Source organism: Vigna angularis, chromosome 4 (genome assembly GCF_016808095.1).
Source record: "Vigna angularis cultivar LongXiaoDou No.4 chromosome 4, ASM1680809v1, whole genome shotgun sequence".
NCBI classification, from domain to species: Eukaryota; Viridiplantae; Streptophyta; class Magnoliopsida; order Fabales; family Fabaceae; genus Vigna; species Vigna angularis.
Genome location: NC_068973.1, coordinates 20,499,190 through 20,524,151, shown reverse-complemented (window position 1 = coordinate 20,524,151; position 24,962 = coordinate 20,499,190). Strand labels below are relative to the sequence as shown.

Below are 24,962 nucleotides of genomic sequence, written 5' to 3'. Positions count from 1 at the left end.
TGGAAGACAACTCTTGGGTTGATTTTATGAAAGAAGAACTTGATCAATTCAAGAAGGATGAGGTATGAGAACTTGTTGAGTTATCCCTTAGAAAACATGTAGTAAGAGCTAAATGGGTTTATCGCAACAAGCTAGATAAAGAAGGGAACAATATCAGAAACAAAGCAAGACTAGTTGCAAAAGACTACTCTTAACAAGAAGGAATCGATCGACTACACAGAAACCTATGCTCTAGTAGCAAGGTTGGAAGCCATTCACATTCTTCTATCATTCGCAACGTTTAATGGAATCAAGCTATATCAAATGGATGTTAAGAGTGCATTCTTAAACGAACACATTAAGGAAAAAGTGTATGTGGAACAACCTCAAGGCTTTGAGTGCCAGACGAATCCCACACACGTCTTCAGACTTAACAAAACATTATATGGATTAAAGCAAGCCCGATCCTTGGTATGAACGGTTAAGTCTCTTCCTTATAAATAATGGTTTCACAAGAGTTCACGTAGATACCACGCTCTTTAGGAAAATTTTCAATCAAGACTTCATCATCATTCAGATATATGTTGATGACATCATCTTGGTGCTATTGATTGAAAATTATGTCAAGACTACTCGATCATGATGCAAGAAGAGTTCGAGATGAGTATGCCAAGGAGACAAGCTAAAGTTCTTTCTCGGACTACAAATCAAACAAGAAGACAACGCAATCTACATCCATCAAACAAAGTATATCAAAAAGCTACTCAAAAAGTTCAAAATGAATGACACTAAGAAAATGAAAACTCCAATGCATCCAACAACTTAGAATTAGATGAAAACTCAACAAAAGTGAACAACAATCTTTATCATCATCAAACTTTAAAATATATATGTAAATAATATCCTTTTTTATTTTTATAATTTTAACGTAACTATTACTTATATATTTAATGACATTTAATCAAGTGTAAAGAATAATACAAAAGTTAAATTATTTGAATATTTTATTATTTATAGATTTTCAAATAATTTAAACAACCAAAAATTATAATTTTTTTATATTTTATCAATTTATTTTACTTCTTTTTACATATTTTTCCTTTAATTAGTGTCAATACATAAATTATGAAAATCAATATCTAATCAAGATTAATATCCAATGCGTGTTTGCCCCAACATTATAATATTATGTTTATTTCATCGCGTCAGAACCTCATTAAGAATAACTTACCATCAATAAATAATAAATAATAAGTGACTGAGTAAAATATGTGATAATAAAAAACTGTGAAATTCCATAAATTAATAATTTTTGTTTTGAAAGCACATAAAAATCAATATTCTCATTTTTCTCCATGCATACTTTCATTTCATATCATGACATCAATAAAAGAAATTAATAAATAAACAAAAAATAAATATTTGTATGGCTCATCTTTCTTTCATAATGCCACGTGTTCCCTTCCTCTCCACCCCTTTCCCTCCTTTCTGTGTGTTCCACTCCACTCTTCCTTTGTCTCCTTCTACTTCCGTTCTCCACTGTCACATTGGTTCTTCACTCCCCACGCCATGAAAATCACGCTCAAACTATAATCCTTAGCTATTCTCTCTCTACAAACTTCCATTCATGGCTATGTCTTCTCCTCTCCATTTACCCGAACTCCATTTTCTCTCTCCTCAAATCACCCACAAACGCCGTATTTCTCTCTCCAAACTCCCCTCCTCAGCTTATTCCTTTTCCCGCCACGCCGCCTCCAACGTCACTCTCCGCGCCGCGCGAATCCGCGCCTCCAGAGATGATTCAGCGTTGGCTGAGCGAGTGGATGATGTCAAATGGAGCGGAAACGGCGTTCCTGCCGCTAATGGAAGGGATCGAGATGTTGCCGGCGGCAATGGCACCGTCGAGGGATTCGCTAACGGCGCCAGTAATGGGAGCTTGGTGACGTACGGTTACGAAAATCAAAACGGAGTTGCTACGGAGGTGGTGGTGGAGATTGAAGCGTCGAAGCTGAACGAGGATGGGAGGAAGAAAAGGTTGGAGGAGATTGGGAAAGAAGACGCGTGGTTTAAACAGACCGGGAGCGAACAAGTCGAGGTTTGTCGTTTTGATTATTTTGATTGCTTATGAGTAGGTTCTTTGTGTTGAAATGAAATGAAGTATGGGCGTTTGGTTTTTCGCAGGTTGCAGTTGCGCCTGGGGGTCGTTGGAGCAGGTTCAAGACTTACTCTACAATACAAAGAACTTTGGAAATTTGGGGATTTGTTGCCACGTTCGTTTTTAAGGCTTGGCTGGACAGCCAGAAGTTCTCTTACAAAGGTTTGTCCACTCAAGAGTTCAGAAATTATTTCGATCCACCGGAATTTGTTTTTATCATCACCAATGTTTTGGTTATGGCCTTGTATTTTTTGTGTAACTTGATTCGACTAAGCTTGTAGGAGCTTTGGTCATGCTCTAAACAAATTTCCTCATACAATACTGTGTATGAAGTGCTCAAAAATCTGTCGGGTTCATGGAATTTAGGTTACTTATTAGACAGATACAATCAACCATGACTCGTTACTGGCTGACATTCTAATATTATGTTAATCAAGTAGTGATTGCAATCATGAATCACATTTGTTGGGATGTCAACATGTTATGTTACAGTTGGAACAGTTATAAATGAAAACTTATTCACTGACTTGAGTATAGAATATGTGAGGTCTGTGTGATTTGGTATATTATTTTTCACCACTAACGCCTTAGTTTTCTTTTTGAATGTGAGGTCTATATGCCTTTGCAACTACTTTAGACATTTCTGTGCAAAATTAGGTTATCGAAGTCTAGAAATTTGAGTGCATGTCATGGTAGGTTAGTGTTTTAGCAGTGTTGATGATTAATACGTTCTCAACTCTTGAATTCCAATTTGAACATTAATCTTACCAAGTGTCATTATCATTTTTAGAAGGACAACGTATTAAGATATTGTTCATATCACTTCTTAATGAGATCTTAATGTACCCTGTCACGTGTTGGACCAGACATTTAGACTGCTGACAAATGCAGACGATCCAATAAAAGTCCGCTTTACACTTCAGAATAAACATCCATCTAGAGTGCAAAATTATAGTGGACCCATTAACAAATTTTGGATAGACCTTATATCATCTTAAGAATTTGGACCTAGGGTCGAATTCAACCATTTATAAACTTCTTATAAGGCGAGGATTGTCAAGCTTTTTAAGAACTTCATTAGAGACTTTCTGAAAATCCCTTCATGCCCATGGCTTCAAGTGTATTAATGTGGTAGCCTAACAACGAATCTAAGATAACTTTGATATATCTTAGAATTTGGAGTCAGGGCCTAATTCAATTCTACTAAACTAGTTTATAAGGTGAGAATTACCTAAGCCTAGCGAGAAAATAATACATTAGGAACATCTTTGGTCAATGTGAGATCGCAACACAGTCCCTTACACCCAAGATTGGACATCTAGATCAAGGACAAATGTGGGTCATGACATATCGAGCATTGGCAAATATGAGTGACCAATAATTGATTTATGATAGGCTTTGATATTTTATCATTTGAGTTTAAGGCCTAAATCCTACAAAAGTGACTTATATTGTGAGTGTTGCCCAAGCTTTGAAAATACTACATTGGCCATATATCTTAGTTTTTGTGGGACTGATCATCCCTTCTCATACCCAACACAATCAAAGGGGTTCAAAGAGGCTGCAACTAAGTTGAACTAGGGGTGATTGGCAAGGAAAATTTTTCAACGCACCTCATGCATTGGGCTATGAGCTTGAATCATGGTAATATAGGTGGGCTAACAATGGATCAAGGATAAACTCTAATACAACTTAAAATTTGGATTTAAGGCCTGACATAACTCCCAAAATCAAGTCGTAAGGTGAGAATTGCCTAAACCTTATAAGGAATACGTTAACTTTCATATCTCTTATGAGTGTGAGATCTCAACACACCTCTTCACATCCAAGATTGAACATTGAAGCATGGGTGATTCAATAAGAACAAGCGCGTGTTTCGGATTGAATATCTAGTTCATGTGTACACATGGTTATCAAACTCACGAGTTAACTCGGTCGAGTTTACGACTTTAGTCAGTGTTTCCGAGTTAACTCGGAAGCAAACTCGAAAATGGTGTAAAATCGGTAGGCTCGTTGGTGGACTCGGTAGACTCGCTTGAAATCACGAGGTTGCTTCCGATTTGGCGAGCTTGTAAAGAAATTTTTAAAATGTAAAACGAGGTCGTTTTTGGCACACTAGAATAGGTTTTCTAATTTAGGGTCAGTGATGAAGCTCATCTTCTTCGTTCCTCTCTTGCAATTCACCATGTGCTGCTCACGTTCTTGCAATTCATCTTCTTTGTTCCTTCTTGCAGTCTCACTTGCACCCTAGCTCGAGCTGTGGCGAGTGTGCTTATTCGCCGTCGCGAGCGCCTCGCTTGTCGTTGCCCACCATCTCCCTGTCAGTGGTGGTCGCATGCCTCCTTCGTGTGCCTCTGCTTCGCACTCAGCAGTGGTTATGATAGGTTTCTGATAAAGAAACCTATAGAAACTAACACTGACACACCCAAATTGACTCCCCAGAACGTTGTATAACCTCTCTTTGTATTATCAACAGTAAAGAATATAAAGTACACGAATGATGAGAGCTTAACCTCCCTCCTTACAGGACTAAAGAATTCCTGTCATACTAAAATTCTCCAAAAGTCCCCTCTAACCAAAATACAATGCTTATTTATACAACCCCTTCCCGCCTTTCCTAACTGCCAAGGCAGTTAGGCTAACTAATGTTTCTTTCTTCTTTCATACACTCTCAACCTCCTAACAGGTTATCATCTCACAATTCTTATGTTTTTAAGTTCAGCTCTACACTGTTTTCAAAGTGGTCTCTACACTGTTTGGTTGTTTGTGTGCCTTTGTTAAGTAAAATGTTGCTGTGTTTAAGTTCTAGAGAAAGCCCTATACTACACTGCTTGGTTTTTATGTCTTGTAGTGAAAAAACATATATTATTTTGGAACCGCATCAAATTCATTATTAGAGGATCTAAGGATTACACTTTTTTTACATTTCAATTTATATTTCAATTTATGTTTTAATTTATGTTTTATAATATTTATATGAACAATAATATTATGATTTTATTTATTTGAAGTTATATAATTTTGTGGATTTATTTGAATTAGAATATTATTTATATAATTTTTTTCATGTAAAGTAAACTCTTACGAGTTTATGATTTGAGTTTACGAGTCGAGTTTATCGGACTTTTACGAGTTTACGTAAACTTTCGAGTTTAACAACCTTGCGTGTACATACATTTAACCTAGATACAAATTTAATATAGGCTTTTATACCATTTTATAATTTGGGTTTAAGTCATAACGGAACCCATAAAGTTGGGTTATAAGGTGAGGATTGCTCAAGCTTCATAAGAGCTAAAGGAGCTAGAGATTGTCACAATTAAGGCAACCCTTGAAAAGCCATCTTTTGTTATTGGTCTTTACAATGTTATTTTATGGTATTTATGATCAACACGTGTTTAATGACCTACTCCTAACTACAACCAAAAGATCTGTTAATCTATGTAGTGTTTCTGTGTTGAATTTGTTGGATATCAGTTTCTGTTTTCATTTGATCTGAAGTTATTATTTGCAGGAGGAATGACTGAGGAAAAACAAACCTTAAGGCGGAAGGCCCTTGCTAAATGGCTGAAGGAAAGCATCCTGAGATTAGGTCCTACATTCATCAAAATTGGCCAGCAGTTCTCTACGAGAGTGGACATTCTTCCTCAAGAATATGTTGACCAGTTGTCCGAACTTCAGGTTAATTAGAGTGTTGAACATAATTTTATGAGATTATTTCCCTGCATTGAGATCTTTGAATTAATTTTTGTTACCAGTCATATTTATCGTTTAAAAACAAGATGAAAGACTAAAAGTGTCACATATAGAGTTTTCTTCCACTTGTTTCTGTATGCAAGGGACGTGGCTTTCTAATTGTATTTGAGCATTCTGTTGATTGTTCCTTATTCTACTATCGTTTCTTTTTGTGTCTCACAAAGTATAAGAGATCAATAAAGTTGGGGGTGATTATAGTGACCTCCCTTAAGGTTAAAAATTACACTTACACTTTTTCTGATTGAAAAATTATACCTCCCTCCATTGCACATCCCTTGCTTTTGTTATTTTTAAAGATACTGTGATATAATTTATTTATAAAAACGGGGAAATATGTGTACTTTAGAAAATGGGTAAGCAAGACTTTAATATAAAATAAAGGAGGAGGTTGGTGTAATTTTTCAATCAAGAAAGATACTATATTATGACTTGTACATAAAATGGGGGAAATATTTTAATTTTTTATAATAAAACATGTGCATGAACAAGCAAGACATTGATATATAGTAAGGTAAGTCAGTGCAATTTTTTAATCAAGAAGGATGTAAATGTAATTAGTGCTAGCCACTAAACTTAAGGAAGTTTAATGTTTTAATTTTGTAAATCTTGTAATGAACTTTCAATCTAGTCAAGAGTAATTTTAGATTGAAGTTACATCTAAACTTTATTATGCAAAAATACATTTTCATTTCTTATCGTAAGTTGTCCCTACACAACCTATGTCCATAAACGGAATGACAAATGACCTAGACACATTTTGATGTAATTTATTATATGAGAAACAAATTTCTTGTTATAATAAGATTGAATGGTTTGTTTGTATTCTTGTATTCTTGTGGTCCAAGATTTGCATCTTGCTCATGTACTTTGGCAGCAAGTGATAATAAGTTTGAATGGTTTGTTTGTATTCTTGTATTCTTGTGGTCCAAGATTTGCATCTTGCTCATGTACTTTGGCAGCAAGTGATAAAAGAACTGTTGAAAATGTTTCCCTTTGAGTTCTGAATCTGATGACAAGAGGATCTTGACATAAATCTACTTGTAAAAAAAGCATACAATTAAATAGAAACAAATTAGGGAGGGTTGCATTTTTGGTGCCTTAGTCACTTTGTATTTTGGGTTCAGGATCAAGTTCCTCCATTCCCTTCAGAGACCTCTGTAGCTATTGTTGAAGACGAGCTTGGATCTCCTATAGGTGATATATTTGATCAGTTTGACTATGAACCAATAGCTGCTGCAAGTCTTGGTAATCAATGTTTTACTTTATCCATCCTTGTATTTAATGTATCATATTTGATGAGAAGATGGGAATAGGCAGCTTCTATTTTTTCTAATACAGGTCAGGTTCATCGTGCAAGATTAAAGGGACAGGAGGTTGTTATTAAAGTGCAAAGGCCTGGTCTCAAGGATCTTTTTGATATTGATCTTAAAAACTTGAGGGTCAGTGTGATAGCATAAGGCTTTCCTGTTATGCTTATGGTGTTTTTTGAAAATCTGATTTTACTTTTTGATAATTCTGTTATTTCCTCTCAAATTTATCCTCTAATAATTTTTAACACTTCAAAAGTACCAAGTCCTCTTAAAAATTTCTACTATATTAATTTTCACCCTTTTCCTTGCATAGTGACTTTCTTGTTTGCATGTATATGAACATATATTATTTGTATTCTTTAGGGAAAATTTCACTTACCTATTCTGAGGTTATTCTTAGTGACACTTACATCTCCTCTAGTTTTAAAATAAACATTCATCCCTTTTATGTTTTAATAACATAACATTCACTTGCCCTTTAGTTTTTAAAGAGACAATCATTCACCTTCCTTTTGTATTTAGTACCTGACACTCATTTCCCTTATATTTTTAAAAGTACCATACGACTAAGTTAAATGAAAAATTATGAAATTAAAAACAAAAGATCTAGAATATAAAATTAAAGAATTTATAAACAAAAAAAATATAAATAAGATAAGGGAGGTTAGTGTCATAAGAGAGGTGAGTGTCACTATTGAAAACATGGAGGTGAGTGTCATTTAGAAGTCTATTTAAAAGTTATAAGAAGTGTGGGTGTCATTTTATTAGAAACATAAGGGAGGTAGGTGCAATTTTCCCTATACTTTATGGAAGTTGCTGGTAGCAGCACTTCTATCTGCGTTAGTTTTTACTACTGCATATGGAACACTGGTACCGATATCTTTTCTTTAACCCCAGGTTATTGCTGAATATCTTCAAAAGCTTGATCCAAAATCAGATGGTGCAAAGAGGGATTGGGTTGCTATTTATGATGAGTGTGCCTCTGTCTTATATGAGGTGATGATTTCTGGAATTGCTTCTTTCTTATGTTTACTTGAGTTTACTGAACTGAAATAAGTAATTTGTCTAGCTCTCCATTATCTCGGTCTAATACTGTTAGAAAGTGAGGTCCAATAATAATTTTGTAGAGAAACACTTCTTTTTTAGAAATTGAGATTTGGCCGAGGCTTGTAAGTGTTATGCTCTGTGGAATTTTGCATGTGAGAAAACTGAAGAAGTTCCTCTGATTCATGGGAGGTTTTCATAACAAAGATCTAGAGTTTTGCAGGGTGTAAGTTGACAGAGACAAAAGACTTGAGAATTAAACTGTAAAATAATTCTAGAGGGCTTGATTGATCCCTCTCATAATCTTCTATTTATAAGAATAAATTGATACAAGAGTACATGATAATTAGGGTAATCCTAGACACAATATAATAATGATAAATAGGGTAACCCTAGACACAATATAATCATGATAAATAGGGTAACCCTAAACACAATATAATCATGATAAATAGGCTAACCCTTGACACAATATAATGATGATAAATAGGATAAATATCCTAACACTCCCCCTCAAGCTGGAGCATACAAATTGTATGTACCAAGCTTGGAATAAATAAACTCAATTCGAGGACCCCTTAATGACTTGGTCAATACATCTGCGAGTTGATCGTTTGACCCCATAAACTCAGTACATATTTCTTTAGTCAACAACTTTTCACGAACAAAATGACAATTAATTTCTATATGTTTAGTCCTCTCGTGAAATACTGGATTTGATGCAATGTGGAGAGCAGCTTGATTGTCGCAATACGTCTTCATAGTATGGATGTCACAAAATTTAAGCTCTTGAAGGAATTGTTTCACCCATATAAGTTCACATGTTAGTGACACCATTGCCCTATACTTGGCTTCAACTGTTGATCGAGCTACTACATTCTGTTTCTTACTTTTCCATGAAATAATGTTTCCTCCCAGAAAAAAAACACTATCCTGTAGTAGACCGTCTATCAATAGGCGAACCTGTCCAATCTGCATCGCAATACCCAGAGACCTGAATGCTTCTTTTATCTTCATATAACAATCCTTGCCCGGGAGCCTTTTTGGCATACCTTAGAATGCGAATGAGAGCATTCCAATGGTCAACACATGGAGCCTGCATGAACTGATAACCACTCCAACTGCAAAGGATAGATCTGGCCTTGTAATAGTGAGATAAATCAATTTTCCAACCAGCCTCGTATACCTCTCTGCATTGGAGAATAATTCACCTTCTTCTGTCCTTAATTTCTGGTTTGGGTCCATGGAACTGTCTACCAGTCTGCAATCAATCATGCCTATTTCATGTAATATATCAAGAGCATACTTCCTTTGGGAGATTACAATTCCATCTTGTGATTGCGCTACTTCAATGCGTAAAAAGTATTTGAGACTTCTAAGATCCTTTGTTTGAAAATGTCTACACAAGTACTCTTTTAGTTGAGATATTCCAACATCATTTCCTGTAATGACAATATCATTAACATATACTATTAAGTAAACACATTTCCCAAGAGAAGAATGACAGTAAAAAACCGAATGGTCTGCTTCACTGCGTTTTAGCCCAAATTTTTGAACAGAGGAGTTAAACTTTCCAAACCAAGCACATGGTGATTGCTTGAGGCCATATAGAGATCGATGCAGTTTGCATACCATACCAGACTCCCTCTAAGCAACAAACCCAGGAGGTTGCTCCATATAAACTTCTTCCTCAAGATCACCATGTAGGAAGGCATTCTTGATATCCAATTGATGAAGTGGCCAGTGACGAATGGCTGCCATGGCAAAGCATATGCGAATAGTAGTAGTTAAAAATAGGACTGATTGTATTATTCTCAATCATAAAAAATACATTCTCATATCCTCTATTTGTAATAATCTAATTCTCCTAAAAAGGGAAATAGGAAAACTAGGTAAACAAAATAAAATAGAAGATTATATATCTATTTTGTCTAATTAGGAAGATTCTAAAGATATCTTCTCTAATTACAACACTCCCCCTTAAGTTGGTAAATGAATATCAATCATTCCCAACTTGCCTACAAGATCTTGAAATCTACCCGGAGGAAGCCCTTTTGTAAAAATATCTGCTATTTGAAGTTATGTTGAAACATGAGTTGTAATCACAAAGCCTCTGTCAAGATTATCTTTGATGAAATGTCTGTCAATCTCAATGTGTTTGGTTATGTCATGCTGTACTGGATTATGGGCTATGCTCATGGTAGACTTATTGTCACAGTGTAGTTGCACCGGGTTCTCCACTTTGACTTTAAGATCATCCAAAATGATTTTCATCCAGAGTCCTTCATACATTCCTTGAGCAAGAGCTTGAAATTCAGCTTCTCCACTAGAACGGGATACTCTATCTTGCTTTTTGCTTCTCCATGTTACCAAACTATCTCCAAGAAACAAACAATACCTAGAAGTAGATATTCTGTAATAATAGAACCTGCATAATCAACATCAGTATATATCTTCATAGTCAATGTGTCTTCCCTTTTGAATAATAGCCCCTTTCATGGACTTGACTTCAAGTATTTGAGAATTTTGTCAACTACTTGCATGTGTCTCTCTCTTGGATCATGCATAAATTGGCTCACTACACTAACTGCATAAGCAATGTCTGGCCTTGTGTGTGATAGATAAATCAATTTTCCTACCAATCTCTGAAATTAGGCCTTCTCTACAGGACCACTCTCTTCACTTCCAATTTTGTGAGTTTCTTCTCCTCTTACTATAAAAAAAACTTATGAAAGGTGTTTAATATAATGAAAAACTATATTTAGATTAATCTTCCTTGTGTAAAATACACACACAGGGTTCTCTATTTATAATAGAAGAAATATGGGCTAAGCCCAAAATACAAATGAGAAATAATAATAAACTAACTAAAAGATAAAAGATATAATATATCTAACACTCTCCCTCAAGCTGGAGCATACAAATTGTATGAACTAAGCTTGAAATAGATGAACTCAGTGTTGAACTAGATGATTTGTCTTCAAGAGTGTGAGGCAAACATAGATGGACTAACAGCAGCTTGTGAAACTTCAACTTCAAAAGTGGATGAAGGAGAGCCGTGTGGACAATGATAAACTGCAAGGACTGATTCCCAATCAATGATGGAAGAGTGACGGGATCAACAGTGGTAGCTGAAAGCTAAGAGCTACAAAACTGCAGGGACTACACTAAATCCTCATCAATGATGGATGGGTGACGGGATCAACAGTAGTAGCTGAAATCTACAACACTGCAGGGACTACACCCATATATATGTGACTTGCATTGTCTTGGAAACGTACTCCCCCTTAGTGTGAAGGGTGGAAATGTGGAATATCACAGTTGTTGGACCACTAAAACAAAACAAAATATTAAGCTACAATGCTGAAACAAAGACATCAAAGATCTAAAGATATGTTGGAGGTCCAAAATTCTTTGCTGGACAACTCCCAAGTGGTGATACTTAGCCGTGTATCTCAAGAAGATCGGGCTAAACTCTAGCCCAAGAAGAACTGACGCAGTTGCGTCTGTCTAAGGCGGTAGCGACTGTAGCGGCGGTTGACTGCTATAAAACTGTAGGGACTAAATTGCCATCATTGACTGATGGGGCCTGTAGTGGCTGGAAGCGACAAAACTACAGGGAATGCCATCACTAATTGACGAGGTGATGGGGGACCTACAGTGGTTGGAAGCATACGGTGCCTGGACAGCGGCAAACGGCGCGGGACAGCGGCAAACGGCGCGGGACAAGCACACACCCGAGATTTGACGGAGAAGAAGCGGCGCGTGGCGGAGCGTGGGAAAGAGTCAGACGCCGGCACCGGTGGGGTTGGTCGTCGCGTGAAGACGCGAACCAGATCCAGTGGTCGCCGGACGGAACTGTGACGGTGGCCGGCGACAAGGCGGCGGCGGACTGGCCGGAAAGAAGCGCTGCGTGGCGGCGCGTGACTGAGAGGTGGCTCTCGAAACCGGCGTGGTTGGCCGTCGCTCGAAGAGACGGTCCAGATCCGCAGGTCACCAGTCGAATCTGTGACAGTGGCCGGCGGCGGCAGCGGCGGCGACGGTGGCCGGAGTTAGCAGTGACAGCAGCGGAAAGTGGCGGCGACAGCAGTGGCACACTGGGTCTGGACTGGTGCTGACTGTGGCAGAGATTTAAGAAGAAAAATGGACTGCCCACTAAGGTTTTAGGGGCTGCCGGCGGCCATGGCGACCGGCCGCCGGCAGACAGCAGAGACCACTAGAAGAGGATCAGAGAACTTGCTCTGATACCTTGTTGAATATAATGAAAAACTATATTTAGATTAATCTTCCTTGTGTAAAATACACACACAGGGTTCTCTATTTATAATAGAAGAAATATGGGCTAAGCCCAAAATACAAATGAGAAATAATAATAAACTAACTAAAAGATAAAAGATATAATATATCTAACAAAAGCGATGGTAATTTTTCTCTTCCAAAAATCTGTACTCGGATTGGGTCGTACTCCTGATTCAGGCCATGGAGAAATTTAAAAATTCTTCCCTTTTCAATGAATTCAGCAAGTGTGGCAGCATCTGTTTTACACATCTTTATTATTTTGTTCTGATCGAATTCCATCCAAAGACCATTCAAGATTCCGTGATATTCTGATACGGAAAGAGAGCCCTGTTTTGTATTAAATGTCCTGTTTTCAATGTCATTGTTAGGATATGGGGTGGCAGGGTATAATGGGTAATGGGTTTAGGATAGAAGTAAAGAGCGGGAAAGTTTGTTACGCTGTTAGGGGGAGAGAGAGAGTATAAATAAGCCTTTTGGTAATTCTGTGGAGCTAGTCATTTTCTTTCGTATAGACAGGTCTTGGACCTTGTGAGGTGGGTTAGGCTTCCGTAAGATGGAGGGAGGTTATGCTCCCAGATACTGATTGTACGCTACTTCTGTTGATGAGAAAACAGATAATTCATTCTTTTCCAATTGTTTTCTTGTTGTGATTGTGTGAGTGAGTTGTCATCGTTAGGTTTCATACTCAGGAACCTAACAGTCATAGTAAGCAGCAAGATCCTTTTTTAATGAAAAAGTACTTTGTAAATCATCCCATATTTCTTTTACAGAAGAATGAAACATATAATTTCTACTTATCTTAGGAATCATGGATTGCCACATCCAAGTTATAATTAATGAATCTTCATTGTCTCAAACTGAAAAATGAGTGTCTTCTGGTCCTGGTCCTCCTCCATCTATGTGATCAAGTTTCGAATGACCCCTGAGAACCCTTCGAATAAATTGGCTCCATTATAAGAAATTTTGACCATCCAACCGACAAGTAACCCCTATATTTGGTAGGTCATTAGATACCCCTAAAGGAATAATTTTTACTTCAGACATTCCAAAACGCAACCAGGAGTCTCCGGTGACCTTTTCCGAGACGACGATGGCATGTGGGTCACACCGAGAAAAGGAGCAAAACTTCAAACTTAGATCTACTCAAATATAGGCCAAACAGGTCGTCGCCGACCCTAGGAACAGACTAAGGAGGCTCCGGCGACCCTGTCTATGGCGGTGGCGATGAGTGGGTCTTGCTGGAGGTGGGTGCGTGGGCTACATGCGCCGACACCGGTGGCAGCGCATGACGACGTGTTGTGGTCGCCGGTGTTGGGTGCACCTTTCTACCCTATCAACGACCAAACCCGGCGACGACAGCAGCAACGACGGTCGGACAGCGGCAGCACGACTATGCAACGGAACAGAGCCTCAAGATCGGGAGCTCTGATACCAAGTTGAAAATAGGACTATTTGTATTATTCTCAATCATAAAAAATACATTCTTGTTTCCTCTATTTGTAATAATCTAATTCTCCTAAAAAGGGAAATAGGAAAACTAGGTAAACAAAATAAAATAAAAGATTATATATCTATTTTCTCTAATTAGGAAGATTCTAATGATATCTTCTCTAATTACAATCGTAGTCATCTTGGCTACAAGAGAGAAAATGTCACAATAATCAAGACCATAAACCTGAGCCTTTTGCAATAAGCTGAACTTTGAGCTGATCAATTTCACCATCAGGACGGACTTTAACTGCATACACCCATAGACAACCAACCGCCTTTTTTCTCTCTCAAGTATTACTGTGGTCAAGAGCCTGCTTTTCTGCAATCGTAGCTTGTCGCCATCCAGGATGATCAAGTGCTTCTTTCACATTCTTGGGTATAACAATAGAAGACACTGAGGATGAAAGAGAAAAATAGGAGGGCGACAATCGATGATAGATAAGAAAATTATAAATGGGATGAGGGTTTCGAGTGGAACGAGTACCTTTTATGAGGACAATAGGCCATGCTGAATTATTTTCACCAGGAGTCGTGGGAGGAGGTGACGAGGGAGAAGAATCTAAAGTAGGAGATTCACCATTGTCTTGGGGAGGTGGACTGTCCATTATGAAATGAGGTTGTTCTCGAAAGGAAATAGATGAGAACAAAGAGGTATTACCAGAAATGTGATCAGAAGCACCTGAGTCAATTACCCATGAATTTTGACCTTCCATGGATTGAGAAATGCAGGCTGTTGATGTACTAGGAGATTGAGATGATTGTTCCAAACTGTTAGACTTTAACCTTAAATACTTTTGATATTCATCCTCAGAGAACTTTGAAGTGGAAGTTTCAGTCTTCGAAATATTGACGGTTTTGGAAGGGAAACCATGTAAGGAGTAGCAATTCTCTTGAGTGTGACCCATCCTTTTATAGTATGTGCATTGAGGACGTCCCCGACCTCCTCATTCTCCTCCTCTAGTGCCACGTCCTCCTCCTCTTTGTGTGGCAACCATGACAAATGGTTCCACTAGTTCATGCACTTTCTGAGTTTGAGGTACTGAGACACGCAGAAGGCTAGTGGTCAATGTTTCCATGGAGGGGACCTCATGACTGGTCAGAAGTTGATCTCTGAGATGATCAAAATCGGGATGTAGGGCACGAAGGATCAACACCATGTAAAACTTGTCTAGTTTCTTTTTGATATCCTCTAATGGGTCCGCTTCCAAAAACATCCTGAGTTCTTAGACAACAGATTGGGCTTTAGCCATGAAAGACACCATATCATGGTCTGCCATTTTAAGAGATGCAAGCTTGTTTGCAGTGTCATAGAGACGTTGAATATCGTTGGCATAAATGCTTTGAGCTTTCTTCCAAAAGGAGTGACAAGTTTTGAAAGCCCTCAGAAATATAAGAAGTTTGGGTTCCACTGATTGCCATAACAGGGCACGCAACTGGAAATCTGCTTGTTTCCACTGATAAGCTTTTTCAGTAGGCACATGGCTTCCATCTCGCTCAAGGTGGTCATAATGCCCTTGGCCAAGGAACCACATTTCAACACCAGCAGACCATGATAGATAATTTTTTCCATTTAGCTTCTCGGAGGTAATTGATAGACTTTCAGAGAAGGAAAGAGTACTGCCAGACGTCATCTTTGAAGAAGACGAATCGTACCAACGAGGAACAAGAAAACCCTAAGGGTTTAGATGGACAAAACTGTGATGGTGGCTGGCGGCGGCGGGCGGTGTCGAACGATTGTCGACGACGGCGGATGATGACTGGAGATTGATGGTGGCGGCCAGCAGGCGATGGTAGTGGCCGGCGGCGGGCAGCGGATTGTAGCACCAGACAGATGCTACGAGACAGAAACTAGATCTGGATCGACCCGCTCTAATACTAACTTGAGAATTAAACTGTAAAATAATTCTAGAGGGCTTGATTGATCTCTCTCATAATCTTCTATTTATAAGAATAAATTGATACAAGAGTACATGATAATTAAGGTAATCCTAGACACAATATAATCATGATAAATAGGGTAACCCTAGACACAATATAATCATGATAAATAGGATAGCCCTAGACACAATATAATCATGATAAATTAAGTAACCCTTGACACAATATAATGATGATAAATAGGATAAATATCTTAACAAAAAGATATCACTATATTTCAGGTGCTTGGACAGAAGGGATTATGTTAGGTTTCTGGATATGAAACCTAACTAAGACAACCACTCACACTCACAACAAGAAATTGAACTGTAAAAGAATGGTTTTCTGTATTTAATGTAACAGAGTTCACTGTACAATCAATATGCGGGAGCCTAATCCCCCTCCATAGGACAAATGTTCCTGTCTATACAAAACTAATGTCAAAAGCTCTCTAAAATAAAGTACAAAACTCTATTTATACAATTCCTAACTTCCCGCTCTCCTAACTGCTAAAACAGTTAGGACATTAACTCTTCCTCCTCCTCTCATAAACTCTCCACTCCCTGACATTACCCACCGCCTGATCATCAACCTTGTCCTCAAGGTTGAAGTCTGGGTATTGGTCTTTGATAGTTAGGACATCTTCCCAAGTCGCTACATCTCTTCCTCCATCCTGCCATTCAACCAATATCTGTTGCACCACTTCTCCCCCCTGCTGTGTCTGCCTTCTGATTGGCCAAAAAGTTGGCCCCTCTACCTACAGTTCTATTGGCAGCTCGTTCTCCGCACTCTTCGCATCGCACCCACTGCCTTCTACAGTTGAGACACATGGAATCACTCTTCGCAAAAACACCTCAGGTAGCCTTCCAAGATCCTGTTTAAAACTTCAGTTTGCCCATCTGATTCAGGGTGATAGGTAGTACTCATCTTCAGCTGTGTTCCCTGCATTTTGAAAAGCTCCTTCCAGAAAACACTTACAAACAATGGGTCCCTGTCACTAACAATGGAAACTAGAATCCCATGTAATTGGACTATCTCCCTAACAAACACTTATGCTATGGTGCGTGCTGAATAAGGATGCTTCAGAGGTAAGAAATGACCATATTTACTCAAGCAGTCCACTACCACCAGCACAACATCATACCCCTGGGACTTGGGCAGTTTGACTATAAAGTTCATACTCACTTCTTCCCAAACAGCATGAGGTATGGGCAAAGGCTGTAACAACCCTTGAGGAGAAGATGCTAAATATTTATGCTGTTGACATACTAAACACCCAGCAACAAAATCAGTGACCTGCAGTTGTAGTCTTTAAAAAAGAGGCATACTTCTTGTTGTCCCAGATTTCATATTTCATTAGATGTTTTCAATATTTCAAACAGTAATAGCGTTACTGTGCTACATTCTAGTTGATGTCATTGATGCGAAGATTGGGAAGACAAAGAAGTTTTAGAGAATTGAATACTTGCATGTTTACCAGAAGTTAGATCATAGTTTTGCATCATCATAGATTGTTTACGTATGAAAAAAACTTGGGGTAAGAACTAAAAAATCCATCTAAATAATACAAACCTGAACTTAGATCATACATTAGAGTGGTCATTCCAGTCACTTGAGTTGCCGGTCTGTTCTTGTTTTGGTATGATGTATGCATGGTTCTCAGCAAATTGCATTCTCTGACCCTGTTACTGCAACATGAATTCATAATTTTTCAGGAGATTGATTACACAAAGGAGGCTGCTAATGCAGAATTGTTTGCTAGTAACTTTAAGAACATGGATTATGTGAAAGTTCCTACAATATACTGGGATTATACAACACCACAGGTTTAACCTTCATTTCTCTTGTGATGTTGTAATACACCTTTCCCATTTTAGGTCTGATAACTTACTTATCCGTAATCTATGTTCCCAATGCAGATTCTGACAATGGAATATGTTCCAGGAATTAAAATAAACAAAATACAAGCTTTAGATCAATTGGGTGTTGACCGCAAAAGTTTAGTAGAATCTTTATTTATATGCTGGCAAAATCACTATGAACCTGTTAGATTGTTATATTTTACTTTTGTGCATCTCTGTTGGGGATGGCACCTAACTTGATTCAAATTATTATTTGTTATGTTCTACAGGATAGGAAGATATGCCGTTGAGTCATACTTGGAACAAATTTTATCACATGGTTTCTTCCATGCCGACCCCGTGAGTTTTTATTTTTAGAATTGTTAACATAAATCTCTGTATGTTATGTTATATATGGATTGACTGTCTGGTAAATTGTATTGTAAAGCCAAATGGTTAACTGTCTTTGCTCTTGTTCTTATTCTGCAACGTTAGCATCTATTTGCAGAGAAATGAGATTGGTGCTACCTGTTTTACAATTAATATTCATATCTCTCAGATGGTCCCGTTGTATTCCTCTCAGATGATTTTTGTGTGTAACCAATAGATGTTTACATATTCCTTGCAGCATCCTGGAAATATTGCAGTTGATGATGTCAATGGTGGAAGATTGATCTTCTATGATTTTGGAATGATGGGGAGGTACGTTCTTTGTCTTTTGTGGCTATTTTATTTATAAAGTCACCAGCAGCACATACTTAAAGCTTTGTGAGATGGTTTTCCTTTACAAATATGTCTGGTATTGTGCCTTACAGTATCAGTCCAAATATTCGAGAAGGTTTGCTTGAAACATTTTATGGGGTTTATGAGAAAGATCCAGACAAGGTAAATTCTTTTCACGATCGGTGCCTACATGAATACCAGACCATATCACATTATATACTCAAATACTTACCAAATGAAGCTTGTGTTCTGGTATATTAGGTTCTACAAGCAATGATTCAAATGGGAGTTCTTGTCCCTACCGGAGATATGACTGCTGTTAGAAGAACAGCACAATTTTTCCTTAACAGGTATTCATAGACTAATTTAGGAGGGGTGTTTGAATAATTAATTAAGCCTAAGTAGGGTGTAGTGTACTATTAACTGAACCTATAGTCGTAACTAGTTTTGCACCTAGGTATCTAGTACAGTTCCTTAATCTTCCATGTACTCTTGTATAAGTTTTTCATTATAAATAGAAGATTGAGAGGGATCTCTCAAGCCCTCCAAAATATATTTCTTTGTTTTTAATCTTAAGTTGTTATCAGAGCGGGTCGATTCCGCTCTGCCTATCTCCATCATCTTCGACATAGTTTTCACCGCCATTCACTGTCTGCCGCCGCTGGCTACCATCACTAGCCACCACAGTTTTCGTCGGCGACCACTAGATCTAGAGTGCCTCTCTGAGTGACAACTAACCTCACCGGTGCCTGAGGCTAATTTTCATCGACGTGCTGCCAAGCACTCAACCTAAGTTCGTCGTTACAAGGCATGTGACGTCCATGCGCCGCCTTCCACTCACTGAAACTTTGTGGTGCACTTGTTGCCCGTCTCGCTGGACCTTGCTATCTCGGTTTTGGCCTTCAAAGCTTTGTTCCGATGTGGTCTAAAGTCATCCTTGTGGAAGTCACCCTAGGGCTCTTGTTTTTCCTTGTTGTTTTTGCTCCTCCTCATTGGTTCCTTACTATTTTCGTCTTGGTCAACAATGGATACTAGAAATGCTATTTATTCTCTCGAAGCCCCTCCATTACTTTCGAGAAGCTAAGTGGACAAAATTATCTATTGTGGGATGCATATATTGAAATGTGGTTCCTTGGCTAAGGACATCATGACCACACTTAAAGAGTTGGGAGAGAAACTGAAATTTTTATTAGTACTGTTCACTTAACCCTAATACACATACTACCCTATTTAAAGGATAGTAGATCAACATAGGAAAAACATAAGGCTCCTAAAAAGTTCACTCTAAAAAGCCCACTAGAAAATACATTACATTTCAATACTCTCCTTCAAGCTGGAGCATATAGATCATATGCACCAAGCTTGGAACATATAAATTGAATTCTAGGGCCCCTTAGAGATTTGGTCAGAATGTGTCCGAGTTGTTCATTAGAGTTGACAAACTTAGTAACAAGTTCCTTAGACAACAACTTCTCTCTAATAAAATGACAATTAATTTCTATGTGTTTTGTTCTCTCATGAAACACTAGATTGGAGGCAATATGAAGGGCTGCTTGGTTGTCACAGTACAGTTTCAATGACTCATTTTTACAAAATTTCAATTCTTGAAGAAGTTTTTTGATCCACACAAGTTCCCATGTAGTTAAAGCCATAGATCGGTATTCAACTTCAATACTAGATCGAGCAACAACTTGTTGTTTCTTACTTTTCCAAGATACCATGTTTCCTCCAAGTAAAACACAATATCCTGTAGTAGATCTTCGATCAATTGGACAACCAGCCCAATCTGCTAGCCTTACTCTTGACTCCTAGCAATTTTTTAGCTCAAGAACAGCTTAGGGTACTGATTACTTATGTTTAACCTTGAATTAATTCTCTTCTACAGTTTTGAAGAGCGCCTGGCTGCACAAAGGCGTGAGAGAGAAGAAGCAACAACTGAACTTGGATTCAAAAAACCATTAAGCAAGGAGGAAAAAATTAAGAAGAAGAAACAACGTCTGGCTGCTATTGGTAATGCACCTGATGTAACTGAATACATATTTTAAGTTTAGGCTATATAAATGTGCTTAAAAGTATTGCAGTATGTGAAGATAAAAAAATTAGTTTGGTCAGAATATATAATATGCGGGCTATCTCCTACCCAGCTACAATGATTTTAATTACAATTAAAACTTTATGACTGTTGGATCAATCATACTTGAGGATTATTAAATTTTATTAAGTAGCATACGAGTAGGTGAAAATTGAAGAGTCCATACTGAATTGCTTATACTTTGGTTTTATATATGCATTTTTATCATTTATTTATTTTAAATTTGGTTGGTTTTTCCTTATTGGTTATAATGATTTTGTTTTTCAAGTTTGGCTTTCATTTGCCTCAATAAAAGAATTATTCATCCAAACATGTAGTACTTAAAATTATTGAATACTATTGTCCATTAATTTAATAACATTATGCATCCCGTCACCTTATGGCTTGTTTACTTTGAAAAAGGGATGGATTATGATACTAGCTGTCTTGCTTTAAACAGGTGAAGATTTATTATCTATTGCAGCAGACCAGCCATTCCGATTTCCTGCTACATTTACATTTGTTGTTAGAGCCTTCTCAGGTAAATGTAATTAATGCATAAATTTGAATATCCTAAGTGCGTGGTTGTAAGGCAATAAGTCAACTTTTGTCTCTGCAGTGTTGGATGGCATTGGAAAGGGGCTTGACCCACGCTTTGACATTACTGAGATTGCCAAACCGTAATATTGTCTTCAAAATTATTAACTTTTGAATTATTTTCATTTGTTTGTCAAATTTATGTTATATGTATCTGACAACTAGCGGTCCTGACCATGTAGTTACGCTCTTGAGTTGCTGAGGTTTCGTGAAGCTGGGGTTGAGGTTGTCCTGAAGGTAGTCACAAACATGTTCTACTGTGAGTTCAGTAAATATGATGATTGCTTTCTATCATATCTATATCTTATGACGTACAGGACTTCAGGAAGAGATGGGATAGACAATCTCAAGCATTTTACAACTTGTTTAGACAGGCTGATAGAATTGACAAGCTTGCTGAAATTATCCAAAGACTGGTATTTCCCTGATTTTCATAAATATAATTGAAGTTGACGTGATTCGTACCTGTTGTTTGTTTTGAACTCTTGCTATTGTAAATCACTGCTTATTACACTTAATTTTCCACAGGAGCAAGGTGATCTAAAGCTCCGAGTTAGAACTTTGGAATCTGAGAGGGCATTCCAACGTGTTGCTGCAGTCCAGAAGACTATAGGGAATGTGAGTCGAGCTAACACGTGACTTATTTGAACTATAAAAGTTAGCTTGTTTCTTCCTTTGGTTAAAGTTTCTTGTACTGCTGTAAAACATTGTCATTCTTTGTGGGTACATAGGACCTCAATATCTACTATAAGCAGCTCTAGGCTCCTCTGTTGTATGGTAGCTCTTGCAAAATCTAAGTCTTCTGGAAATTATAACAGCTATTTTTATGTGGTGGCAATACAGTACTATATTAAATGAAGTTGTATATGTGCTTGTAGATGAGTGTAACTCATTTATCAGTGTCTTTATACTTTTTTTGCCTAAATTTCTGAGTGCCCAACTCGCCATGCTTCCAGTTATATTTCGTATATTGCAAAGGTGTGACTGTATGGTGTCTACCTTATAACATACTGGTAGTCAACATCTCAATATTTGTATTTCTCCCATGGCTTTTAAAGGATTGATGGATAATATTACTGGAGGAGACACTTGGAAAACCTGTTGGGATGATATGGGTTCTATATGTTTCTTGGTTTTGAAAACTGTTTTCTGTTTTTCTTTTCTTAAATAACCTGTCTTTACTAGAGTTTTGAAATTTGTTTTCAAATTTTTTATTTCATTTTTAGTTTAAGAAATTGGAAACTAGAAAACAAGAACATCTCAAAGTTGCTTTCATTTTCAAATTTCTGTTTTCTATTGTTCATGTTCTTCATTTTGCTTTCATATCTTCGTATTCCTACTATCAAAAAATCAATTTTTAAAAACTGTTTTACGAATAATTTTTAAATATTAAAAGAGAAACTATGAAAGACATTCTTACATCCATGTTACCCTTTTGTCAATTAACAGGCAGTGGCTGCTGGGAGCCTAATCAATCTTGCAACTGTTTTGTATCTCAATTCAATTCGTGTAAGATTTTCCCCACCTTGCATCTCTTTTTTATCTGGTTTGATCTCACTACTCAGTCACGGGTTGTCTTTTTCAGATGCCTGCCATTGTAGCATATATCTTCTGTGCAATCTTTGCTTTTCAAGTGCTCTTTGGCATTGTAAAGGTCAAGAAGCTAGATGAACGGGAACGATTGATAACAGGAACTGCATAAGCAGCTAGATGGTGAATCTTGCTTTATTTTTTCTTGAAAAAGTGCTATACGTAGTATGTTCTATTTATGATGTCATGCAAGACGGTTTACGCGTTGGTGAAATAGATCAGTTACCAATTTAATGGCATTAAAGTTTTTTCCCAAAAATTGCTGTACAGTTTTTGACAATAAGCATGCACGTTGTAACCTTTTAGAGCTGACAAATGTGACATGATGGCATCACCCAAGTACTATAGTATTTAGTCCGTGGGGCTAGTCTTTTGCTAATGTGATCAATCTCTTGTGTGTACTATTCTGGTATTTTTTTTAAAAAGAACTACGAAAAATATGTAACTAGTTATAGACAGTACTTTTTACCCAATCCTCTATCTTTCCTTTTTCTATTAAATTTTGGTACTATGAAATTCTTTGACACTATTGTTCTCTATGCCATGCTGGAGGGAAATGAAATGATATTAATTTAGTGAATGTTGAATATTGCTAATAATGATATAACAAATGGTAATTCTAATGTATATCGCTTTTAATTTTATTCAAGGTTTTAGGATTGTTGTTCCATGCATTGTAGTGTCTGTGTCATAGCACATTAGGGGGCTTTTGGTTTGTTGGCGTACTTTCTCTTTGGTATATAAGAAACCTTGTGTTCGATATGATAATTAACTTGGGTTCCTAGGTATCATACAATTTCATGTCCTATGATGATTTCATACAAATATCTGGTATGCTAGCATCCCAGCTAGGGATTAATCTTAAATGCTGCTAACATGAAAGTACTGATGTGTAGAGCTAATTATATATAACTGAGATGCAAGATAGGGTATTCAGGATACTTAAAGCTATGGATGGTTTGCTATTTTAAAGTAATACTATGATGTGCCTGCAGGTCTTTGCCATGTCCTTTATTTATAGGTTTTTTTCTTGGGCTTATCATTGCAGATTAACGACCGAGAAATAGCACATGTTCATTCATGGTTACAACTCAACAACCAGAGCATGAAAGATGAAATGATCCGGGAGATGATAGAAAGCAATACCCAATATTTCGAAAGAGTTTCAGTAAGTACACAAATTTGAATTAGCAAGCGATGGGGTGTAACTCTACCTAAATTGACAAGGCTCTTAACCAGGAAGTACTTTAAGGAAGAAGAGCACCTGTTAATTAACAGCGAGTGCGATTAAGTAGAGAAATTTCATAAGTACTTAGAGCCACATTTTTGTCATTACACCCAATCTCACTCCCAAAATAAAAATAATAATTTCATGTAATAGCCGTATAGTAACTTGTATAGGCATGATAAAGAATTTGCATATACACAGTTACATTGCACTCCCGAATTGAACCGAAATTTGTCAAAGTTTAGCTATTGTCTATATAGCATGACTGTTGTAATAACTATAGTGTATGATGCAGCTTCCAACAAAAGTTGAAGAGGAAGGTTTGCCAGAAATTTTTCTTCCATGGATTTATTTCAATGAAAAATGTCTGCATGTGTCATCGTTGTGCTTGTTAGATTAAAATTGCATATAAACCGATAGGCTTTTGTAGGTGGTTATGCAAGTAATTTACGAGTTTCATATCTGAGCAGCTTACGGCAAGGTAATGATTATGTGCAGAGTGTATTGAATTGACGGTCTTTATTTTCCGCTGTTGCTATTTGGCATTCTGAGTGTTGTCCATGGCATGAAATTAATTATTTCTTTTGTCTACGCTCGTGCTTTTCATCTACAATATGCATATGACGTGAGGACCTAATACGCCAAAATTATGTACTGAATAACAATAAAAGTGATAAGGATATGAAGGAATCCCACATGGTAGATGGCTTCCAACCTTTCATAAAGGACGGCAATTTATTATGGCATATCACATGGGCATGTTCTGTTATCTTCGTCTCTCTCTCTCTCTCTCTCTAAACGAGGACCTTCATGTCCTAATAAATAAACTCATTTGACTCTGGTCTCTGGAACCTGTGTAATTGGGTTGAACTGCTCTATTCTTCATTAATACAATTTTCAAATTCAGATTCTCCATACTGTAAACAGAACAGAATCCAAGTGGGAAGGCGCATGTCGTATT

The 24,962-nt window shown here is 37.4% G+C and overlaps 1 protein-coding gene across 1 annotated transcript; it reads left to right on the top strand.

Annotated features, from left to right (window-relative positions):
- The first annotated feature begins 1,450 nt into the window (after positions 1 to 1,450).
- On the top strand, positions 1,451 to 24,380 carry LOC108331603 (protein ACTIVITY OF BC1 COMPLEX KINASE 8, chloroplastic). Its single transcript, XM_017566408.2, has 21 exons — positions 1,451 to 2,074; positions 2,161 to 2,296; positions 5,649 to 5,815; positions 7,015 to 7,135; positions 7,229 to 7,329; positions 8,098 to 8,196; positions 17,667 to 17,777; positions 17,871 to 17,950; positions 18,083 to 18,152; positions 18,421 to 18,494; positions 18,608 to 18,677; positions 18,777 to 18,865; positions 20,401 to 20,525; positions 21,047 to 21,127; positions 21,206 to 21,266; positions 21,366 to 21,420; positions 21,501 to 21,599; positions 21,712 to 21,801; positions 22,633 to 22,692; positions 22,769 to 22,896; positions 23,822 to 24,380. Exons 1-20 carry the CDS (start codon positions 1,607 to 1,609, stop codon positions 22,883 to 22,885), a joined length of 2,274 nt encoding a protein of 757 aa, XP_017421897.1. The 5' UTR covers positions 1,451 to 1,606; the 3' UTR covers positions 22,886 to 22,896; positions 23,822 to 24,380.
- The last annotated feature ends 582 nt before the right edge of the window (positions 24,381 to 24,962 follow it).

Coding starts and splice junctions, on each gene's coding strand:
- LOC108331603 (XM_017566408.2), top strand. CDS start 1,607: ATGGCTATGTCTTCTCCTCTCCATTTACCCGAACTCCATTTTCTCTCT. Junction 18,495..18,607: donor GATTTTGGAATGATGGGGAG/GTACGTTCTTTG, acceptor TGTGCCTTACAG/TATCAGTCCAAATATTCGAG. Junction 22,693..22,768: donor TGTATCTCAATTCAATTCGT/GTAAGATTTTCC, acceptor TGTCTTTTTCAG/ATGCCTGCCATTGTAGCATA.